Source organism: Coregonus clupeaformis, chromosome 9, assembly GCF_020615455.1.
Source record: "Coregonus clupeaformis isolate EN_2021a chromosome 9, ASM2061545v1, whole genome shotgun sequence".
In the NCBI taxonomy this organism is placed as follows: Eukaryota; Metazoa; Chordata; class Actinopteri; order Salmoniformes; family Salmonidae; genus Coregonus; species Coregonus clupeaformis.
The window spans coordinates 48,502,632-48,524,032 of record NC_059200.1 but is presented as its reverse complement, the minus strand read 5'-3'; the positions used below and the strand labels follow the sequence as shown (position 1 = coordinate 48,524,032).

The window sequence follows — 21,401 nt, the reverse complement described above, 5'->3', positions numbered from 1 at the left end:
CAGAAACTTCATACAGTCTGACTGATCCCTCATGATACAAGGCCCTCTTCAATGCCCTGAAATATTTTCACAAGCACAGACACCAGAGCTTTGATTTAATGACTGGGAGTTGCCTCTGGAGTCATTAAGTCAGTCCAGTCGGTCTCAGAAAAACCTCTGTTGCTGCTTAACAGAGAGCCTTTAATGGCAAGTTACAGTACACTTCATATGAAGCTAGTCTGTTATGCATTTTTCCTTGAAGGTTTTTGCTCCACAGATTTAGAGCATTTAGATTTGTTTTTCAGGTGGAGAGTATAGATACCCATGATGTCTAGTTAGTGTCACAGATGGGGAAAGTTATTGAGTATTTTTGTCCTAGTTTATAGGGTTTTCCCATTCATTCATCTTCCATTGAAAATTAATTGGCCCCTATAGAATTCCTCAAGGCCTAACAGGAAACTGACACCATACTTACCAAAAGGGAAGTCTGAAATCTCAGTTCATGTTTTAAGAAACCGTTAAAAGGTCAAGATTGACTAGAATCTGGAGACCTTTGCCAGCATTGCTCTGGTCTCATCCCAGGCTGTCACTGTTAATGTCCTAAGAAAGGCTAATGTGCAGCTAAAGCAGAAACAACATCTCTGTAAGCGCTGGGTCGTGTCTGGGGAAATGGAACTGTCGATTTGGGATATTGTGCCTGTTCAGTAAATTGAATGTCAGCTTTGCGTCTCCCCTCAATGATGTCATGGGAGTTTACGGTGTGGAAATGAATATGATGCTGAAGCGCGAAATCGGGAGTGTATGATAGGCAGCCTAGTCTTTGCAAGTCTGATCTGTGATGGATTTGATATTATGTTTTATACTGGTCATACTGGTCACAATAAACCGTGTGGTAGTCTTTTCAACATTTTATCGAACAAAAGCTTTGTCCATGTAGAAGCCCGTCTCTAATAAGCGCTGGTTGTGTTCAGTGATTGAAGGAAATAAGGGCCCAGGCTATAAATTGTTTTATGGTATTCCTGCCCCGAAAGAAGATATCAGGTTATAACACTGGCCCATCAATCATCCTCTCTAACAAGAAATGGAATTCAGAATAAAAAAAAACACCTGTTGTTTCTTTGTGCTTGCAGCGGATTTTGGTGTGTCAGCAAAAAATACCAAAACCCTACAAAGAAGGGACTCTTTCATAGGAACACCATACTGGTAAGTACTTGTACATACACATGAAAACAGAGTAATGTAAATTGGTGCCGCACACTGCCACTGGGTGCGTCTCAAATGGCACGTTATTCCCTTTATAGAGCACTACTTTTGACCAGGGCCCATGGGTACCATTTGGGACGCACACAGTGTTTAATGGGATTATGGTGGTACTGCATGACTAGAAGTTAAGAATATCCTTCCTACTACCCATGACACCTTGTGAACCAGTTATATGTCCTGCTTGACATCATAATATCATTACTTACAGTAGTTTACAGTCGTTATGGTTTGATCATAACTTTACAAGGCTCTTGTAAAAGCTGTTATGTATTAGTGTGGTTCTGGACCTTGTGCTCTGGCTGGTCCTCCAATGATCATGGTTGGGTTGAAGTTAACTATTGACCAGAACACATCTCATCCAAGGCAATGTCATCTAAAATAGCCTCTCAGTCACCCTGCCCAGGTGTTGTGCAATGTTCACTAGCTTCATAAATGAGTAACAGATGCAATTTCTCTCTGTATTTTACTGTGAATGTGAAGCCAAGCAGTGTACTATTTCTGAAGATTATGTAATATGTCACTTTTGATTGTAGGATCGTAGGCACTTTTGATCATAGGCCTCTGGCATCTCCAGAGCTCAGATTTGAAGTACATAGGCTACTATCCACTTGGTCCGTTAACATAGCTTAATCGAAAGTCAAACTCAAAACAAATATGTGCACAAGATTTGGCATTTCGAGGTTAACCATTTGTCCTCTATTGTGCTATATTGTATTCTAGGATGGCTCCGGAGGTAGTGATGTGTGAGACCATGAAGGACGCTCCGTACGACTACAAGGCTGACATCTGGTCACTTGGTATCACCCTGATCGAGCTGGCCCAGATCGAGCCCCCGCACCACGAACTCAACCCCATGAGGGTCCTGCTGAAGATAGCCAAGTCTGAGCCCCCTACCCTGGAGCAGCCCAACAAGTGGTGAGACACAGGATAGGGAGAGGAGGAGGAAAAGAGAGAGGGGGGGTGATGTAGAGTTCGAAACCCTAGGCTACAAGCCAGTGAAGACAGCACTTTGACTGTGCATAGCTGTGGCCTTTCTAATCAGTTTTTATGAGGTGGTGCGTTCCATCGCTCAGCAGATGCAAAAGTTTGGGCCTGTTCTCCCCGGGTGCTGAGAGTTATGCTCCAGATGGGGAGAGCATTGCTAGTGAAGTTTTATTTTTCTAAGGAAATACAGTTCCTTCAGAAAGTATTCACACCCCTTGACGTTTTCCACAATTGTGACCCGTTTCAAGGAGCTAGGCGTATGTCGCACGTCACTACTTCACAGGAGAGGCATTTGAACGCTTTATTTATTTATCAAAATGTGTTTTTTGGCAGAAATGCCTTGTGGAACACGAACTTTCATGTGCCTTAATAATTAACGTTTATGCCATCAGTACATACGAATACAATTCTTAAATTACGAGCCTAGGTGGTTTAGCCAATGAAAAAGACAGGAATCTTCCCGCTAGCCATAATTGGCTGAGATATAGTGAGATAATGGATGGGCTGGACATACCGAGAGATGAGTTCGGATTGGTCTGCCGTGTAGCATGCTTCTGAGCTGCTCAGTATGTGGAAATAATCATTTCTACAGCAGATTTTTTGAAAGATATAACGTTAGCCATAGAGAACTGACAGTGTTGCTGCTGCTCTCAAAGATGAGTGGGAAAACATTGTGATGGACAAACGTTACTTTCTGCACACGGTTGACCGGTGTGACTTGACACAACGGTCCAAACAAGCTGTAGCTGGCTACAAACCAAACGGAGAAGACACGCTGCCATGAAGCGTTCATCCATGTATATGAGTAAGAATCTAGCTACATTTTCAGATATTATACGCTTCTAATTTTGTCAGTCATTTTCATTGCAAGTTAAAGCGTACTGTTCGCTAGCTAGCGAACGTTAGCTAGCTGGCTCGCTAGTCAACGTTACATGTATGAGTCTGTGTGGTAATATTATTTGTATCTCAGAAATCCATTTGCATTGCTAGTTATAGTTTAATGTTAACTAGCCAGCTAACATTTAACCTAGTTGGTTAGCTATAGCAACCTGCAGATTCATACTCCAGCATTTCATGGATAGTGGCTAGCTATGCCAATCTGTTTGTACTGTAGCTATGGGTTGGGATTATGGTTCATTGTTTAGCTAGCTACATGTCTAAAAAAAAAACTCCACTTCGTAAGAGAATGATTACATGACCCATCAAGTTAGCCAGGTGTGTCTAGGGGTGATTACGGCCATCTATTGTATTTCATGACCATGTGTACATGTCTAGACAATAGTCACCTATCCACTTAGCTAGATGTGGCTGGGGGGTGGTTATAGCATTTCCAATAATTATAAAATATTTTTATTTGGACATGTTCAAAATCAGATTAGGATATAGGCCAAGGACTAGATAAAGTGTATTTTTACTTGGAGTTTTTCCTTATTGTAGGCTGCTACTTCCACCACTTTTAGTCTTAATCTTTGATTGTTTACCTTAAAGAGATGGGTGGGGCTAAGGGTTAAGAGGGTGTGAACGATGATGAATAGATGCAGACAAAGAAGAGTTCTCCAGTAGGTGTACCAAAACATTCAACATCCATTTTCTCAAAAGTGGGGTTACAAGTTTATCAACTTTCAAAGCAGATTTTCTTTCCCATTGTTCCTCAACTGCAGTGTATTATATACCATTTTCTAGTCTCTACTTTTATCCAATGTAAAAAACACAATTTCAAATGTTGCTACATAGGACCCGAATCCAGGTAGTGGGTCACATTTTGTTGTTACAAAGTGGAATTAAAATGCATTTAATTGTAATTTTTTGTCAATGACCTACACAGAATACTCTGTCAAAGTGGAAGAAAAATTAAAACATTTATTTAAAAAAATATCTTGATTTAGATAAGTATTCAACACAGCGATTACAGCGGCGTCTTTCTGGATAAATATCTAAGGGTTTTCCACACCTGGATTGTGTAACATTTGCCCATTCTTTTAAATTCTTCAAGCTCTATCAAATTGGTTGTTGTCCCAAAAAATTGTCAAAGACTCGAGTCACCTAAGTCATAGTCTGTTCTCTCTGCTACCGCACGGCAAGCGGTACCGGAGTGCCAAGTCTAGTACCAAAAGACTCCTTAACAGCTTCTACCCCCAAGCCATAAGACTGCTGAACAATTAATCAAATGGCCACCCGGACTATTTACATTGAGCCCTCCCCCCTTTGTTTTTACACTGCTGCTACTCACTGTTTATTATCTATGCATAGTCACTTTACCCCTACCTACATGTACAAATTACCTCAACTAATCTGTACCCCCGCACATTGACTCAGTACCGGTATCCCCTGTATATAGCCTCGTTATTGTTATTTATTGTGTAACTTTTTAGTTATTTTTTACTTTATTATTTTTAGTAAATATTTTCTTAACTCAATTTCTTGAACTGCATTGTTGGTTAAGGGCTTGTAAGTAAGCATTTCACGGTAAGGTCTACACCTGTTGTATTCGGCGCATTTGATTTGATCGTTGCTAGACAATTTTTAGGTCTTGCCATAGATTTTCAAGCAGATGTAAGTAAAAACTGTTACTCAGCTACTCCGGAACATTCACTGTCTTCTTGGTAAGCAACTCGTGTAGATTTGGCCTTGTGTTTTAGGTTATTGTCCTGCCTAAAGGTGAATTCATCTCCCAGTGTCTGGTGTAAAGCAGACTGAACCAGGTTTTCCTCTAGGATTGCCTGTGCATAGCTCCATTCGCTTTCTTTTTTTATCCTGAAAAACTCCCCAGTCCTTAAGGATTACAAGTATACGCATAGCATGATGCAGCCACCGCTATGCTTGAAAATATGAAGAGTGGTACTCAGTAATTGGTTGTATTGGATACACTCCAAACATACTTTTTGTGCTGGATACAAAGCGCTATTTGCCACATTTTTTTTTTGCTGTATTACTTTAGGGCCTTGTTGCAAACAGGATGCATATTTTGGAATATTTTTTATTCTGTACAGGCTTCCTTCTTTTCACTCTGTCAATTAGATTAGTATTGTGGAGTAACTACAATGTTGTTGATCCATCCTCAGTTTTCTCCTATCACAGCCATTAAACTCTGAAACTGTTTTAAAGTCACCATTGGCCTCATGGTGAAATCCATCAGTGGTTTCCTTCCTCTCCGGCAACTGAGTTAGGAAGGACACATATGTATGTTTTGTAGTGACTGGGTGTATTGATACACCATCCAAAGTGTAATTAATAACTTCACCATGCTGAAAAGGGATATTTAATGTTTGCTTTTTTTGTTTTTACCCATCTACCCTTCTTTGCGATGCATTTGAAAACCTCCCTGGTCTTTGGGGTTGAATCTGTTTGAAATTCACTTCTCAACTGAGGTACCTTACAGGTAATTATGTGTGGGGTACAGAGATGAGGTAGTCATTCAAAAATCATGTTAAACACTATTATTGCACACAGTGAGTCCATGTAACTTACTATGTGACTTAAGCACATTTTTACTCCTGAGCTTATTTAGGCTTGCCATAACAAAGGGGTTAAATACTTACTGACTCAAGAGATTTCAGCTTCTCATTTTTAATAAAAAATAAACAACATAATTCCACTTTGACATGGAGTATTGTGTGTAGGCCTGTGACGAAAAATCTCAATTTTAATATTTTTTAAATTCAGGCTGTAACACAACAAAATGTGGAAAGTGTCAAGGGGTGTGAAATACTTTTTGAAGGCACTGTATAGCTGTGTTTATAGCAATGATTACCCACCCTGAAGCGTTGTGCAGCCAACTGTGTATGGTATTCTTGAGTCTGTTCCGTTCTAGCCTCCAATGTCATGAAGTTGTGTAGTGAAAATACCATATCTCCTTCTTTCCGTCCTTCTTTGATTAATGTTCCCGGAATTCTGTGTGTTTAAGGTCACGGGAGTTTAAGGATTTCCTGAAAAAGTCGTTGGATAAGAATCCGGAGAGTCGGCCAAACGCAGCCCAGCTCCTGGAGGTAAGATAGTCACTCTATAGTCTATAGCTCGGTCTCTTTGATGTATGAGGACGGTTTCCCCTTATCTCATTCTTCATAGGTCCACGATCTTATCCTCCCAAACATCAGCTTTTTCAGACATGAGGAATGGGAAGATGATACAATGGGTAAATGAGCGGTACCATACAGAGGGCATTTGGGAGATGGAGGGAGAAAGAGAGAGAGAACAAGGAAATAAGAGACGAGGCGTCCTATTAAAATGCAGGATCCACTGCTTCCTGTCTGGGTCCGAAAGCAGGGGGGATCGCTAGCAATTTGTATTCCTGTTTCCAGCTAATGGCACTTTGGGATTTCTCCGTATTCTCTCTACCCCTGGCCAATTACAGGGGCCGTGTATCCTGGCCAAAAGCCTGCTGGGAGTTTACAGAGCACCGGAGAGAGAGACCGGAGTGGTCGCGTTCGGTGCCACACTGTAGGTTTTGATCTCTATCATACCACTGCTGTTTTTAACCCCAGTGAGATAGCATTGATGGGAATGAGACCCATTGAACAGCAGCTATCCGCACTCGCTGTGGCTTATTGACACACTTTGTGACAGGGGGAGGAGGCCTTGGGGTTACTTTGTCTGTGCTGTGGCTCACTCATTACATTGACATTGTAGTCATTTAGCAGACGCTCTTATCCAGAGCGACTTACAGTTAGTGAGTGCATAAAAATGTTTCATACTCGTTGATTGAGATAGCTGGAAATCTAATTGTTAGAGGTCAGTTTATTTATATCCATTATTGCAGTCAACGCTTGGACGATGTCCATGTGCTATAGTATGTGTCAGGGGACAAACATAAAACAGTCTAGTCAATGTGACTGTAGCTCTCCTCTCTCCCACTCTGTTATGTCATGTCCATGGCTTCCTCATCCCATGTGGGGAATGTTGTATACATGTTGTCTACACAACCACATGATAAAGTATCATAATTTACCACAGCTGTGACGGTGGATCTGGTGGGGACCATCTGTCCCTAACTACAGATTTAGGATCAGATTACCCAAGCCCAAATCCCGACATTAACCATTAGGAGGAAAGGACAAGAACTGACCCTGGACCAGAGGTTATGAATAACTTCACCCAACTCCAGCCATTCTGTGCCTCTACCTCTCTGAAGCCAGCCACGTAGGCCATGTGGTTCACATTGAAGCATTTTGCGCTCCGCGGCCCATCAGCCGTCCAGACCAGACCAGCCCCTCCCTGACAGAAACATCAGAGGGAGCCGTTAAGCTGGGCTGAGCCACGGCTGGATCAAACATGGCTGGGAACGAATGCTGGTCCGTTTGCTTTCTTCAACCACTGAACATTTTGCTTAATGCAGCAGTGGTGGTCCGGGCTCATTTTTCATAGTAAACCTGTTGAAGCCGGAGGGGCAGAGTAAAGTCTCAGAGTAGGAGTGCTGATCTAGGATCAGCTTTGCCTTTTTAGAGTATAATGAATACATTACATGGACAAGAGGGAACTGATCCTAGATCAACACTCCTACTCAAAGATGCTTTATGAATATGGGCCCTGAGTTGTGAAGCTCCTTTGTGAGACCGGGCATGGGGAGAGGTTCTCATGGGGCCTCAGAAAGGGGCTGCTGTGTGATATGTGTTGAATCAACAGAATTACCACAACCTGCCAGAGAAGGATTCACTGTTCAGTTGAGCAGAAACCAAACCTGTGTTTTATAGAGCGGTAGCTTCCATGGATACCCAGGAAGTGTTAATGCGTTGTTTCAAAGAGTGTCTGAATCATTTCTGTTGAACTTCCTGTGAGCCATGTTCATAAGTCTTAGTGAGGTGTTTTCAAATGCTTCTCACTGCCTTCCTTGCTACCCCAGACACTGTGTTGTGGTGTTCAAGTCCAGCACTTTGCCTGGGTGTTTTTCCTCTCCTGTGTGATAGCTGGCACTCTGCTTTCCCTGAGTCATTGTTGACTTTATACATTTTCGGTCATTGGAGAAGTTAAAAGCTAATGCTATCCACACGGATGGAGGCAGCCCAGAGGGTCCCTTTCTGCCTCAGCCACTCTCCTCTCACATGCATACCTGCCTGCCTGTGCCAGCTGGGCCAATTAAATTAGTCATTGTGCAAATCACCTAAATAATGGATGACTTGCTCTTTTATTTTTGCTGCACTTACCTTTTCACAGCCTTGTTTGTGGCTGTCAAATTATCCCCTCAAGCCTGCTCCTATTCTTACACTAATTTAAATTATTCATATTTTTATTTTTTTTAGCTCGGTCTTATCTAGGAACTTGGTATTATAAGCACATGAGGATTAGGGGTAATCTTCATTGTTTCATCAGGGTGAGCTCATACCCTGGTCTCGTGGATGCTTGCTACTGTTTCTACGGTTTAGAAACACCCATGGGTAGATACAGGTGGCAGATTACATTTCTGTCTCCTGTGAAAGTACCGTTTTCCTGTTTGCTTTCTATGCCCCTGTCAATCAGGTGTTGTTCTATGGTTGTAACATGGTTGTCCTTACTCCCCCTCTTTTTATCGCCCCCCCCCCAGCACCCCTTTGTCTGCTCGGTGAAGACCAACAGACCCCTGCGAGAGCTGGTTGCCGAGGCGAAGGCTGAAGTCATGGAGGAAATCGAGGACAATAAAGAGGAAGGAGAGGAGGATGACACCGCTGAGTTCACAGTCCCAGTGGTAAGACTTTTACTGCTCTCTCGCCTGTGGCCCTTTATCCTTTCCCGCATTCCTTTTATCCTATATCCCTCTCTTTCTCGTACAATGAACTTTCACATCCGTTCTTATCAGTGGCGTTTTCCTATTGTTTCCTTAAGTCCTCGTTTCACGTAGGCCTCAATGTAGTTTGGTTTATACAACCAATAAATATTCTGTTTTAACAATCATTGTGAGAGTGAAATTAAGGGAGGATATTGTGATATGTACATAGCTGAATAAAAGTACAGTACTTTTGGCAGTTTCTATGTATGGTGACTTTTCTTTTGATAGTTTCTGCTTGCGTGCCCCACACACCAGAATCTGCAGCTTCCTGTGCACCAGTGTGGGCCCCTCCTGGGTGCATGTTTTGGTATTGCCCTAGCACTACACAGATGATTCAAATAGTCAAAGCTTGATGATGAGTTGATTATTTGAATCAGCTGTGTAGTGCTAGGGCAAAAACCTACATGTGCACCAGGGGGGCCCCAGGACGGAGTTAGGAAAACCCTGGTCTAGACTCAGACTGGGGAGGGGAAGTGGTCAGGACAGCTCTCTCTAAAGTGTGGGGGGGTTTCTGTGGTGTTCGGTTAGCACACACTGAGATGGGGCAGAGGACACGCACACACTGCTCACTGAGAGGATAGAACGGACACTAAAGCACATTCTGCACACACTGATAGTCACACACTCCCTGGGCGACCTCAAACTCCAGCTGCCATGGTCATTATGTCCATGATGAGGACTCAATATGGTCTTTCTACTATTCAAACACAGATTGAGCCTAGTCCTGGACTAAAAAGCAATCTTAATGGAGAATCTCCATTGAAAATGGGTTTGAATCCAGGATTAGGCTTAATCTGTGTCCGGTAAACCGCCCCTAAAACATCTACTATTCAAACACTATAAGATCTGCTAATCAAACGCTTCCAGTTAACCGTTTTTCTGGTTGAGAGTAATAGGTTTACTGTATATGAATGTATTGGGGGACTGGATTAGAAAGTGAGGGGAAATCAGAAGCCACTAAATCACTGGTGCTCAACAAAGGAACATCATTTGGAACACTTGCTTTCACACACCCAGTTACCCACCGCAAAAAATAGAGGCTATTTGTTGTCCTGTACACCGGCACAAAATCGCTTTACCTCCTCTTGGGGGACTTAATTATTTAAAGTTTGACATGGTTCCTTTTCCACAGACATGCCCCTTAGATAAACATATACACTTGCATTTAAACTGTATGTTTTCCTAATAAAACTGTTCTGAAGGGAAGTTGGACATTAGATTGGTAGGATTGTTTCTAGGTGATAATGAGTCATTCATAACTGTTATGTGATATGGACCTGAGGTCATTTCAGGTCTGTAATTTTAGATGGACCATAGCAGTCGTCTTCCTTATTGCTACCCTTCGCTCATCAGTAGAGTCAGCTGTCTGTCCTGTCCTCTAGCATTATAGCTACTGCTGACACAGTCAAGAGATCAGCACGTTTCATTCCTGCACTCTCCTGACGGAAAACCCCCGTACGCAAACGCGCACACACACTCCAAACTGCTTTCTTCTGACAATCAGAAACCCCCCTCCCCAGACGGAAATGCAAGGCCTGAGAGTGCAGCTTTCAGGAATTCTTAGTCGTCCTTCACCACACACACACACACACACACACACACACCAGAGGTACAGTATGATCAAAAAGGGTAGTTTTGAGATATTCATATTTGTAAAGTTGAATACATTAATGTGAAAAATCGTATTTCAGAATCTAGACATACTCTAAGATGTTGTCTGTATCATGTAAGGTCAGAGGTGGCACCACAGGTCCCAGAGTGGTGGTACCACCTTTTTTCTCCTGATGGTTACTTGCAGGTAAAACTCTAGAACCTAGTTGTAGCAGGGACCTTAAGGGTTGCCCTATTGTCTGGGGCAAGTGAACTGAGCAGTCGGGCAAGTTGAGCCTGCTCTAAAGTTGCCCCAGGTAAAAAAACTGAAAACCACAAAAATGTAAGGAATTCCCTTAAGCCTAAAACGGATCTTTCTGGTTCATCCCCATTTATTTAAGTGGAAGACGGACTATATATGGCAGCCGGGCTAGTTGAGCCTGATTTGTGGTTGTCCCATTAGGCAGAGCATTTTTAAAAAACTGTCTTAGGCTATAAATGCGTAACGTTAAAGCTTAGTTTCCCCTGGCCAAATAAGACAGGGCACATAGGTGTAGGCTACAGTTGATCAGAGTGATACAGCATGTCAGTTCGCTACTGTTTAGGTGTAGGCTACAGTTGATCAGAGTGATACAGCATGTCAGTTCGCTACTGTTTAGGTGTAGGCTACAGCAACATTTCTGTAAAGAGTTTTTGCTTGGGTCTGTCGGGAGGGAGTTCTTTTCATGTTTGCTAAAATAATACTGGAGTAAAGTGGAGAGTGCTTTCTATAGACGTGCGCATGCCAGACCTGCAATTTCCGTAAGTCTGATTTGGTCCACACACACACAAACACAACCTGCAGCACTCTGGTGAGAAGGACATGGGCTACTAATTGTGTGCGAGTTGACGAATTATGAGGCAAGGCAAGTCCATCTAAAAAACAGGAAGCCTACTTTGTCCCATTTTTCAATGCTTTAGCGTCATGATTTTGTATTAAACCAAATCAAAAGTGGTGGGGTTCTGCCCCACCTAATTGAAAAGGACTGGAGCAAATGCCTGCTCGCCACACGTTTGCCGGCGGCCCTGATACACACACACACACACACACAGTGTAGTAGCGGATGTATTGGCGGATAGGTTGTAAACAGCCGTCTCAGGGTCTGGAGAGCAGCCAGCCAGCCAGTTCTCTCTGGTATGATCTTCTCTCCAATTGTTTTTAGAGGAGCCATTAGAAAGGCTGGCCCCGGTCGTAAAGATGGCTGATGACATTGTTTGCTTAAGGCTCCGAGACAGCTCTCTGCACATGAGCCACGGGACATCAACAGGATCTACACCTGTTGTTGTTATTATTAGTGTGTTATTACTGATTACATACTTATCTCCGGTGCACAGAGCAGAGTAGGTAAGTGATGTTTAAAAAGGAACAACTGCATTGCTCCAGACAGTACCACTAAAGGTCAACGCTGCCGATCTACTGCAATATGAAGCCGAGAACTTCAGCATTAGGACTAAGACCATTAGGCATTAAGGCTAAGTCCATTTCATTTGGCTCGTATTAGAGGGATCACTTTGAACATTGGCGCTGAAGGTGCTTCTGGGGAAAAGGTGTGAAAAAGGCACCCGTGTTGAAATGCTTTGTCACATAACAATGTTCCTCCTCTCCCCAGCCTCCAGGCAAGGACCTGTCTCAAACCAGTCAGACCAGTCTACAAGGGGACAATGCCCCAGACACACCCACCAAAACCCCCGTGGTGGATGAGGCCAAACTCCCCGTGAGACCTTCCCGCAGGAAGGATGACCAGCTGATTGACCAACAGCTCCCCGATGAGGGCATCAGCATTGTGGACTCTGACAAGCCCGAGAGCGAGACCTCTGGCAAGGCCTTCTCCAGCTCCGACTCGGGCATCGAGGATGGGAAGAGCACCCCCACCTCGGACGAGGGCAAGCCTGAGACAGAGAACCCGGCCCTTCTGGCACAGCCTGAGGTGGTAGAGGTACCAAAGATGCCCCAAAGCCAGTTGGTGGAGGAGGGAGGAAGCGGTGGCATGGGCAGTGGGCAGATGCCCGTGACTGGGGGAACAGGGCCCACCAACCCTACCCCAGACCCCACACCTTTGATCGGGCTGAACGGCAGCATGAGGAGCGTAGGGGCTAACATGGACAACCTGATGCCCCACCACAACGCCAACGGCAGGATCTCCAAGAGGTACTCTGACGCGGGCAGCGTGTCTGCTTCTGAGAGCATGGACATCAGCCTCAACCTGTCAGGAGACATGTCAGTCAACAAGGACAATGGATCCCTCTGCCCCAGGGTGGTGAGTAATCCCATATTTAATGTCACATTTCCAATGATTTATCCTAGTGTTTTACCAAAAAAAACCTCAGACTTTTGTATTTCCACGGCCCGGCTCCAGTGACTCACTGGGCCATGGTCTCGGCAGACCTGCTCTGGCTTGGGGCCAAGGCGAGACAACTGGGATATTTTGGGGTGCATTTTACATAACAATGGCTAGCTGTGGACATGGATTAACACCTTCCATGGTTAACACCTTTTCACAAAGCCGCTGTTTTGATTATGCAAAGATAAAAACAAAATAGCACATTCTAAGATGACATGACGGAGTAGAGTAATGTCAAGTATCAGTGACTGGACCAGTGTGGGCCTCTTGACAATGTCATACGTCATGACTGAGGTATTACTGGGACACAAGGGTGTGTGTGTAGGAGAGTAGCCCAACTCCGGTTATTACATGAGCTTGACTTCTCCTTGGAAAATCTTCCCAGGGAGGAACTGAAACGGTTATGTGTAATGTTGTGATTTGGCCCTAGGGCAGGGATCATCAAGTAGATTCAGCCGCCGAGACGTTTTAATTTTTTTTCTGGGGCGGATGGTCTTGGGGCCGGAACATATTTACAAATAATTTGTAGACTGCAAATTGACCTTAAGAAGCCCAAACAGATGCACTATATGACCAAAAGTATGTGGACACCTGCTCGTCGAATATCTCATTCCAAAATCATGGGCATTAATATGGAGTTGGTCCCCCCTTTACTGTTATAACAGCCTCCACTCTTCTGGGAAGGCTTTCCACTAGATGTTGGAACATTTCTGTGGGGACTTGCTTCCATTCAGCCACGAGCATTAGTGAGGTCGGGCACAGATGTTGGGCGATTAGGCCTGGCTCACAGTCGGCGTTCCAATTCATCCCAAAGTTGTTCGATGGGGTTGAGGTCAGGGCTCTGTGCATGCCAGTCTTCTTCCACACCGATCTCGACAAACTATTTCTGAATGCACCTCGCTTTGTGCATGGGGACATTGTCATGCTGAAACAGGAAAGGGCCTTTCCCAAACTGTTGCCATAAAGTTGGAAGCACAGAATCGTCTAGAATGTCATTGTATGCTGTAGCGTTAAGGTGCCTAGCCTGAACCATGAAAAACAGCCCCAGACCATTATTCCTCCTCCACCAAACTTTACAGTTGGCACTATGCATTGGGGCAGGTAGTGTTCTCCTGGCATCTGCCAAATCCAGATTCGTCCGTCGGACTGCCAGATGGTGAAATGTGATTCATGACTCCAGAGAACGTTTCCACTCTCCAGATTCCAATGGCGGCAAGCTTTACACCACTCCAGCCGACGCTTTGCATTGCGCATGGTGATCTAGGCTTGTGTGTGGCTGCTCGGCCATGGAAACCCATTTCATGAAGCTCCCGATGAACAGTTATTGTGCTGACGTTGCTTCCAGAGGCAGTTTGGAACTCTGTAGTGAGGGTTACAACCGAGGACAGATTATTTTTATGCGCTTCAGCACTTGGCTGTCCCGTTCTGTAAACTTGTGTGGCCTACCACTTCGTGGCTAAGCCATTGTTGCTCCTAAACGTTTCCACTTCACAATAACCGGGGCTGCTGTAGCAGGGCAGAAATTTGACGAACGGACTTGTTCGAAAGGTGGCATCCTATGATGTTGCCACATTAAAAGTCACTAAGGTCTTCAGTAAGGCTATTCTACTGTCAATATTTGTCAATGGAGATTGCATGGCTGTGTACTTGATTTTATACACCTGTCAGCAAAGGATATGGCTGAAATAGCTAATCTGCTAATTTCAGGGGTGTCCACATTTTTGTGTATATATAGTGTATAATGTTAGACTAAAACATAATTTCAAACCTTGCTTACATTTGTATATGTTCACGTGTCTCCATTATGCGTGGGAATAATTGGGAACAGATTTCTTAAATTAAAATCACTTGGAGCTGATTTTCCTAGTGTTTTTACAGTCTTATGTCCAACAATACCTTCCACACAATTTATTGTTTTTTTGATCAGAACTTGGGGGGCCAAAAAAAAACACCCGCAGGCCGCCAGTTGGTGAACCCTGTCCTAAGGTGTGAGCTCACAACAAAGAACAGCTTGTCTTAAACTACCCCTAACCTGCATTCGTACATACACTTGTCAATGAGTGAAATTTCAAAGTTTTATGGAAAAAGCTGAATTTCTAGCAAAAGAGGCTCTGAGATGGAATCAAACTGATGTTCTCTATGAAATGAACACATCCCATCCTTTTAATAACAAGTCTGTTTGTGCTAAAACTATTCAATTTTCCATTCATTATGACCAATGGCTCTTTGTGTTGAGCTCTGTTCAGCATTCGGTATTGTGAACGTCATTTCTATACAGCCATTGTTGCCGGGGGAGCTTCTGGTTGTTTATGGACATAACAGGAAATCTATTCATTGTTGGACTTGTGTTCTATTTGTGATATGTATATTTCCAGAACAGATTATTCAGCAGTTAATTTGCCACTGGGCTAGATGAATAGGAGATCTACGTTAGACCCAGTAACAGTGTGAGGTTATATACATGAGAGATGGGCAGGTCAGGCGAACCAGGGGTTTATGAATGGAGATGTATGAGAGAACACAGATCAAGGGAGGCAAGAGCCAAAGGCAATGCTCCATCTGAGCTGTTGCTACAGTACATACACCTGAGCCCTCTGAGCACACTGGATGTGTGCTCACTTGTTCACATACATACGCACCGACGTCATCGCGCGCGCGCACACACGTCATCGCACAGTGTCTCTGTCAAAGGTTTAGAAGAATGGCTACAGCACGACATGTTTACTCACTGTACCTTCTCTGGTGAGAGACGTACAGAGAACGGTGTTTGTTCAGCTGGCCCCTTACATTTTCACTTTTCATCAATAGGATGATGATTGTTTCCAAGAAAAAGCCCTTTAAAGTAGCCATGTGTCACCCAGGGTCATGCTACTCTTCCTGGACAGAGACGGGAGTGGGTCTGTCCTAGTGAGAACCAGTGTGGAGCCTGTCTCTGTTTCTGTACTGGGGGATGAGAGAGCTCTGTTCTCTGAGAGAATCCAACTTCCTGCTTGGCACTCCCTCCCTGTACAGCAGAGCAGGGTAATTATAGAGGAACCGGCCCAGCAGGATCACCCTGTCTTAATGACCACACACACCGCACCGAATGTTGATCTGCCGCTTGTCTGCCGTTCGTTTGGCGTGGCGTGTTTTAGGGACCACCCGCTGTAGAATTGTTTAGCAAATTACGTCCGGCACCCTGTTCAGAATTGCTAAGTACTTTCGGCCGGCAAATGCTTCCGATGTGTCCATGCCTTTCCACTACTGCTCTTTCCTGTCAACTGGCAGGCAGACTGTGCAGTGTTCTCCATACACCGCCTTCTCCTTTAAAGACATACTAGTGTGTTGTCGTCATGTATCATGGCAAGGAAACAAAACATGAAGTGGACTACATTTCCTGATTTTTTTTTTATTTAGATATTTTTAAACAGTCCTAATGGTAAAACTAACATTGCTGCAGTCACTCAATCGTGATACTGTATTGTGACACCAAACACACACTGTGCCCCCTCTAGTGCCCCCTAATAACTCTCTCTCTCCTCCAGGATTCTCGTTTCTCCAATAAGACATTGAAGCGCACCAGGAAGTTTGTCATTGACGGCTTGGAGGTCAGTGTGACCACATCCAAGATCATCGGCGATGATGAGAAGAAAGATGAAGAGATGAGGTTTCTCAGGCAAGTCACACTGCTTCCTGGAAAACAGTGATAAGATATTCAGTATACCAGTAAACAATGTATACCAGTCACTGGTTTCATATGGGCCAAATATTTCACTATTTTGCATGACTGTGCACGACTCCCTAAACAGCCCCAATTTGACAACAAATAATTGAATCTTGGTAGAGGATTCTGAAACGTCACGAGTTGAAGATCTGGCGCAAAGTGTGCTTTCATTGCCATCTATTGGTGATAATTTGACACCACACTCTGTTGGTTCATCAGTTCAGTCTATGGTTCATGCACAGTCGGAGACTAGTGATTACTCACACACTACCTGGTAAGATTCCACTAATCTGTAAACTCTGTTCTCATCGTGATGAGGGAGCAAGGCTTTCCCATAAACTCTACTTTCCTCTTATCTGTTTTTAATCCAAGGCAATGTCATCTCCCTCAGTGTTTTAGACTGTCCAAAAGTATGTAAAGGTCATGACCTAAGACCGTAAGAATATTTGAACTTATTTTGAACTGTGTGTCGTGTGCGCCCGTGTGTGTGTGCAGGCGTCAGGAGCTGCGGGAACTGCGTCTGCTGCAGAAGGAGGAGCACCGTGCTCAGGCGTTACTCAACACCAAGCTGGATGCTCAGAAGGAGCAGATGCAGCGACGCTTCGACCAGGAGATGAACGTAGGACTACACACACACTGACACACACAGTATAGTCTTGCATCGGGTTGGATACCCACGGTTCCCTGCGGGTGACCCAAAAAATAATAATCAGCTAGCGGGTGTAATGAAAACATTATTTCAACCCGAGGGTCGGCTTGTGGTTCAGAACAATTATATTGTGGGTCGGAAACGTTTTAAATCAAGATAATATCTTTTTTACAAACCCAGGAGCTTGTTGCATTGTGTTGCGGATTCCATTCTGTGAGACATAGCCTAGGCTACCAGCCACGCACACAGCGAGAGAGGAGCAGGGAACTGTCTATTTGTGTGGTGCTGAAACATTCCTAATTTGTCCATGTGCAGCGCTTATGTTCCCTCCCGAACATGACAATACGTTGCCAAATTCTGGCCTCCTTTCCCTGGCTAGCCTAACTTACGCGGAAATAGCTAATGTAGCCTGACCAGAGAAATAAAAAGAGAGCCTATGATAATGATGGTGGAATACACCATTGTGGAAACAGGTGCTGCGTGAGTGGAAACCCAGGTTTGGAATGATTTTGGACTCATTGTGGACAAGGAGGACAGCCTGGTAGTATTTGTTTATGATAATTCAGTTAATTATTACGCTAATTCAGGCTTTCGTTCATTTAGACAATACGCAGGCCATATAAAATCTCAACCTATGTGTGTGCACAAAAGTATTTTATGGGCCTAATAGTAAAGTAATGTCATATAAATGGTAAAAAATGTTTTACCTTTTAATTTGGCATGAACACGACCAGTCATGATATGTTTTTATCTTATTGTCCAACAAATCACTTAAAGTAGGCTAGCTGCGCATTTTGGTCAACTCCAAAATAATTCCAGCATCCAAACAGTGCACTTCTCACTCATGCCATTTGATGAATGGAAAGAGACATCTGTTACAAAACACAAAGTGTAATGACATTCGAATCGATTGTCATTGGGTCTAAACCAGCTGTCTGTTCCCAAACTAGGGGTCGCGTGAGAATTTCAAAAATCCTAACAATTTTCTTTTTTACATTTGGGAAAAGATTTAGCGTCTTTATCTCAAAGTCATGTAATGTGGTAGTTCTTAAAAACCTCTATGAAAATTATTGAAATCTAAAAGAGAAAATTAAACCAGAGTGCCCTTAGATCGTGAGAGAACCTGTACTTGTGCCCTTAAATTGGAATGATTCAAGTGCAACAGTCAAGTGCGGCCTTTCGAGCTGTCATGTGACCGAATGCTGCAGACAAAGCTTTCACGGGTCATTACGGAGGAGTTTTGGTTCCTGACTCAAAAGGAATAGCCTGCCGTCTCTCTGAGCATTAAAACTCATGGTACCCTTCACCCAGCGCATATACAGTACCAGTCAAATGTTTGGACACACCTACTCATTCAAGGGTTTTTCTTTATTTTTACTATTTTCTACATTGTAGAATAATAGTGAAGACATCAAAACTATGAAATAACACATTTGGAATTGTGTAGTAAGCAAAAAAGTGTTAAACAAATCAAAATATATTTTATATTTGAGATTCTTCAAATAGCCACCCTTTGCCTTGATGACAGCTTTGCACACTCTTGGCATTCTCTCAACCAGCTTCATGAGGTAGTCACCTGGAATGCATTTCAATTAACAGGTGTGCCTTCTTAAAAGTTAATTTGTGGAATTTCTTTCCTTTTTAATGCGTTTGAGCCAATCAGTTGTGTTGTGACAAGGTAGGGTGGGTATACAGAAGATAGCCCTATTTGGTAAATAGGCAAGAACAGCTCAAATAAGCAAATATAATTTACTTTAAGACATGAAGTTCAGTCAATACCGAACATTTCAAGAACTTTCTTAAAGTGCAGTCGCAAAAACCATCAAATGCTATGATGAAACTGGCTCTGAGGACCGCCACTGGAATGGAAGACAATATCATTCTTAATTCATGGCATGGTTTCCTTTTATCCAAATGTTGAATAGACATACAGACAAATTAATTCACGCAGGAAAAAGGAATAGCCTAAACTACTCTGGAGTCAAAAACAATTAAATCAATTGATGTTATTTGACGGGTCACGGATCGGCTCTCGGAACAATTCTATGCGGGTGGGTCAGGTTGCGGAGAAAAATCTGTGCTGATATCGGGTGGGGATCGTAATTGATGTGGCCGGCGCGGGGCTGGTGTGCACTGATAGAGGCCTCTACATACCAATGGTCTCTTTTCATCTACACCCACTAATGTAAAAAAGACCAGAATTCCTTGATTCCTCCAATCTACACCAACACCATAATATTATCTCTCTTCCTCTGTTTATGGAATGAAGGAAGGAACCCCTGAGTTCACTCTAACACCCACACTCCTGTCATATCAACATCCCTTTGGATAGCTGTCTGATTAAGGGAATCCCTTTTCCACAACCTCCCACATGTGTCTATGAACAAGTAGGGGATCTCCTCTCTGCAGAGGAGGCTGGTGGGAGGAGCTATAGGAGGACGGGCTCATTGTAATGAATGGAATGGAGTCAAACGTGGTTTCCATATGTTTCATGTGTTTGACGCCGTTCCATTTATTCCATTCCAATGAGCCCGTCCTCCTATAGCTCCTCCCACCAGCCTCCTCTGCCTCTCCTTTTTGACATTTTCCAAACCTTCCCAGCTTTGTCCCCTCTTAGCCCACCAGGATCATGGCTACTTATGATATAAAAATGGCGATTAGTTTTATTTCTTGCTGAACATGTTTAATTCCTTCTCTCTGCTCCTCCAAGGTGAAGAAGAAGTACTATGACACGGAGCTGGAGAGCCTCGAGAAGCACCAGAAGCAGACCATCGAGAAGATGGAGACGGACCACACCATGAAGCTCAGGGACGAGACCAAACGTATCCGCGCCGAACAGGACCGCGACTACAACAAGTTCCAGGATCAGATGAAGCGCAACAAAAAGGAGGTGAGGGAGTGCGTGTGCCTGTGTATTCATGTTCTAGTGTGTGGACGGTGGGCATCAAAATGAAAGCAGTATTGTTATTAAGTCCATACGTTTTACAATCATTTTTCCAGGTGAAGAATGAGATTGAGAAGCTCCCCAGAAAGTCACGGAAAGACAGCATGAAACAGAGAATGAACACCTTTACACAGATGAAACAAACTGAGGTAAACACAAGCTGCTTTCTTTTTCACTCCACCACTGACCTCTAAATCCAGTTAATATACTAACGGTAGCTAGCTATAATCACATATTAACGTCTCATCACTGCCTGTTTCCTGTGGTTTAGGAGCAGAACTACCTGTCGGCCCAGAAGAACCACCTGGACATGACCCTGAAGAGGATCATCTCAGAGAACAAGAGGGAGATCTCAGAGACGGAGAGGCAGTGTCTCAACAAGAAACAGCACCTTGTCAGAGGTACAGCATCAGTCATGCTGGATGGCTGGGTGCCATCAACACAGTTATCAGAATGACAGTTGCTGCTCGTCTGGGAGGGGTCTAGTCAGAACCCCTTCACAGGGAAGCTAACGCCCTGAGATCTATTAAAGGGATGGTTTGAGATTTTGGCCATTTCTACATACCCAGAGAGATTAACTCAAGGATACCATTTTTATGTCTTTGTGTAGTTTGAAGGATGCTCGTTGAATATAGTTTCTGGAGCCATTGCTAACTAGCATTAGCACAATGACTGGAAGTCTACATGAGGCAGCTAGCAATGGCTCCAGAAACTACCTTTTAACTTCCTTCAAACTGCACACAGAGACATACCATTTTTATCCATGAGATCATCTGACTCTGGGTAAGAAGAAAAAAGGGCTTCATTGCTAAAATCTCAAACTATCCCTTTAAAGTACACATTTTGATCTCTGTTCAAGCCCTATCCCCCTCAATAACTTTTAACAAATGCTTACTCAGTGTTTACACTCTCTCTCCCCTCAGATACATTTAATCTCACTGACTTGAGAGTTGACGTTCTCTTCTTCCAACTGCTTTCAAAACTATTTTCATTCACTGGCTGTCTCTCTCCCTCCTCAGAAAGGGAAGCTACTATCTGGGACCTAGAGGAGAAGAACCTTCATGAGAAGCACCAGTTGCTGAAACAGCAGCTAAAAGACCAGTACTTCCTCCAACGGCACCAGCTGCTCAAGAAGCATGAGAAGGTACAGTAACCCTATCCGTGTGGCTGGG

The 21,401-nt window shown here is 43.7% G+C and overlaps 1 protein-coding gene across 1 annotated transcript in view; it reads left to right on the top strand.

Annotated features, from left to right (window-relative positions):
• LOC121574245 (serine/threonine-protein kinase 10-like) overlaps positions 1-21,401 on the top strand; it is a 54,531-nt gene that overhangs the window by 28,026 nt on the left and 5,104 nt on the right. The window contains exons 5-15 of the mRNA XM_045222657.1: positions 1,110-1,182; positions 1,963-2,157; positions 6,131-6,212; positions 8,741-8,881; positions 12,202-12,849; positions 16,458-16,588; positions 17,132-17,255; positions 19,996-20,175; positions 20,286-20,378; positions 20,501-20,630; positions 21,249-21,373. Coding sequence (XP_045078592.1) covers positions 1,110-1,182; positions 1,963-2,157; positions 6,131-6,212; positions 8,741-8,881; positions 12,202-12,849; positions 16,458-16,588; positions 17,132-17,255; positions 19,996-20,175; positions 20,286-20,378; positions 20,501-20,630; positions 21,249-21,373 — 1,922 coding nt within the window. The remainder of the gene's footprint in view (positions 1-1,109; positions 1,183-1,962; positions 2,158-6,130; positions 6,213-8,740; positions 8,882-12,201; positions 12,850-16,457; positions 16,589-17,131; positions 17,256-19,995; positions 20,176-20,285; positions 20,379-20,500; positions 20,631-21,248; positions 21,374-21,401) is intronic.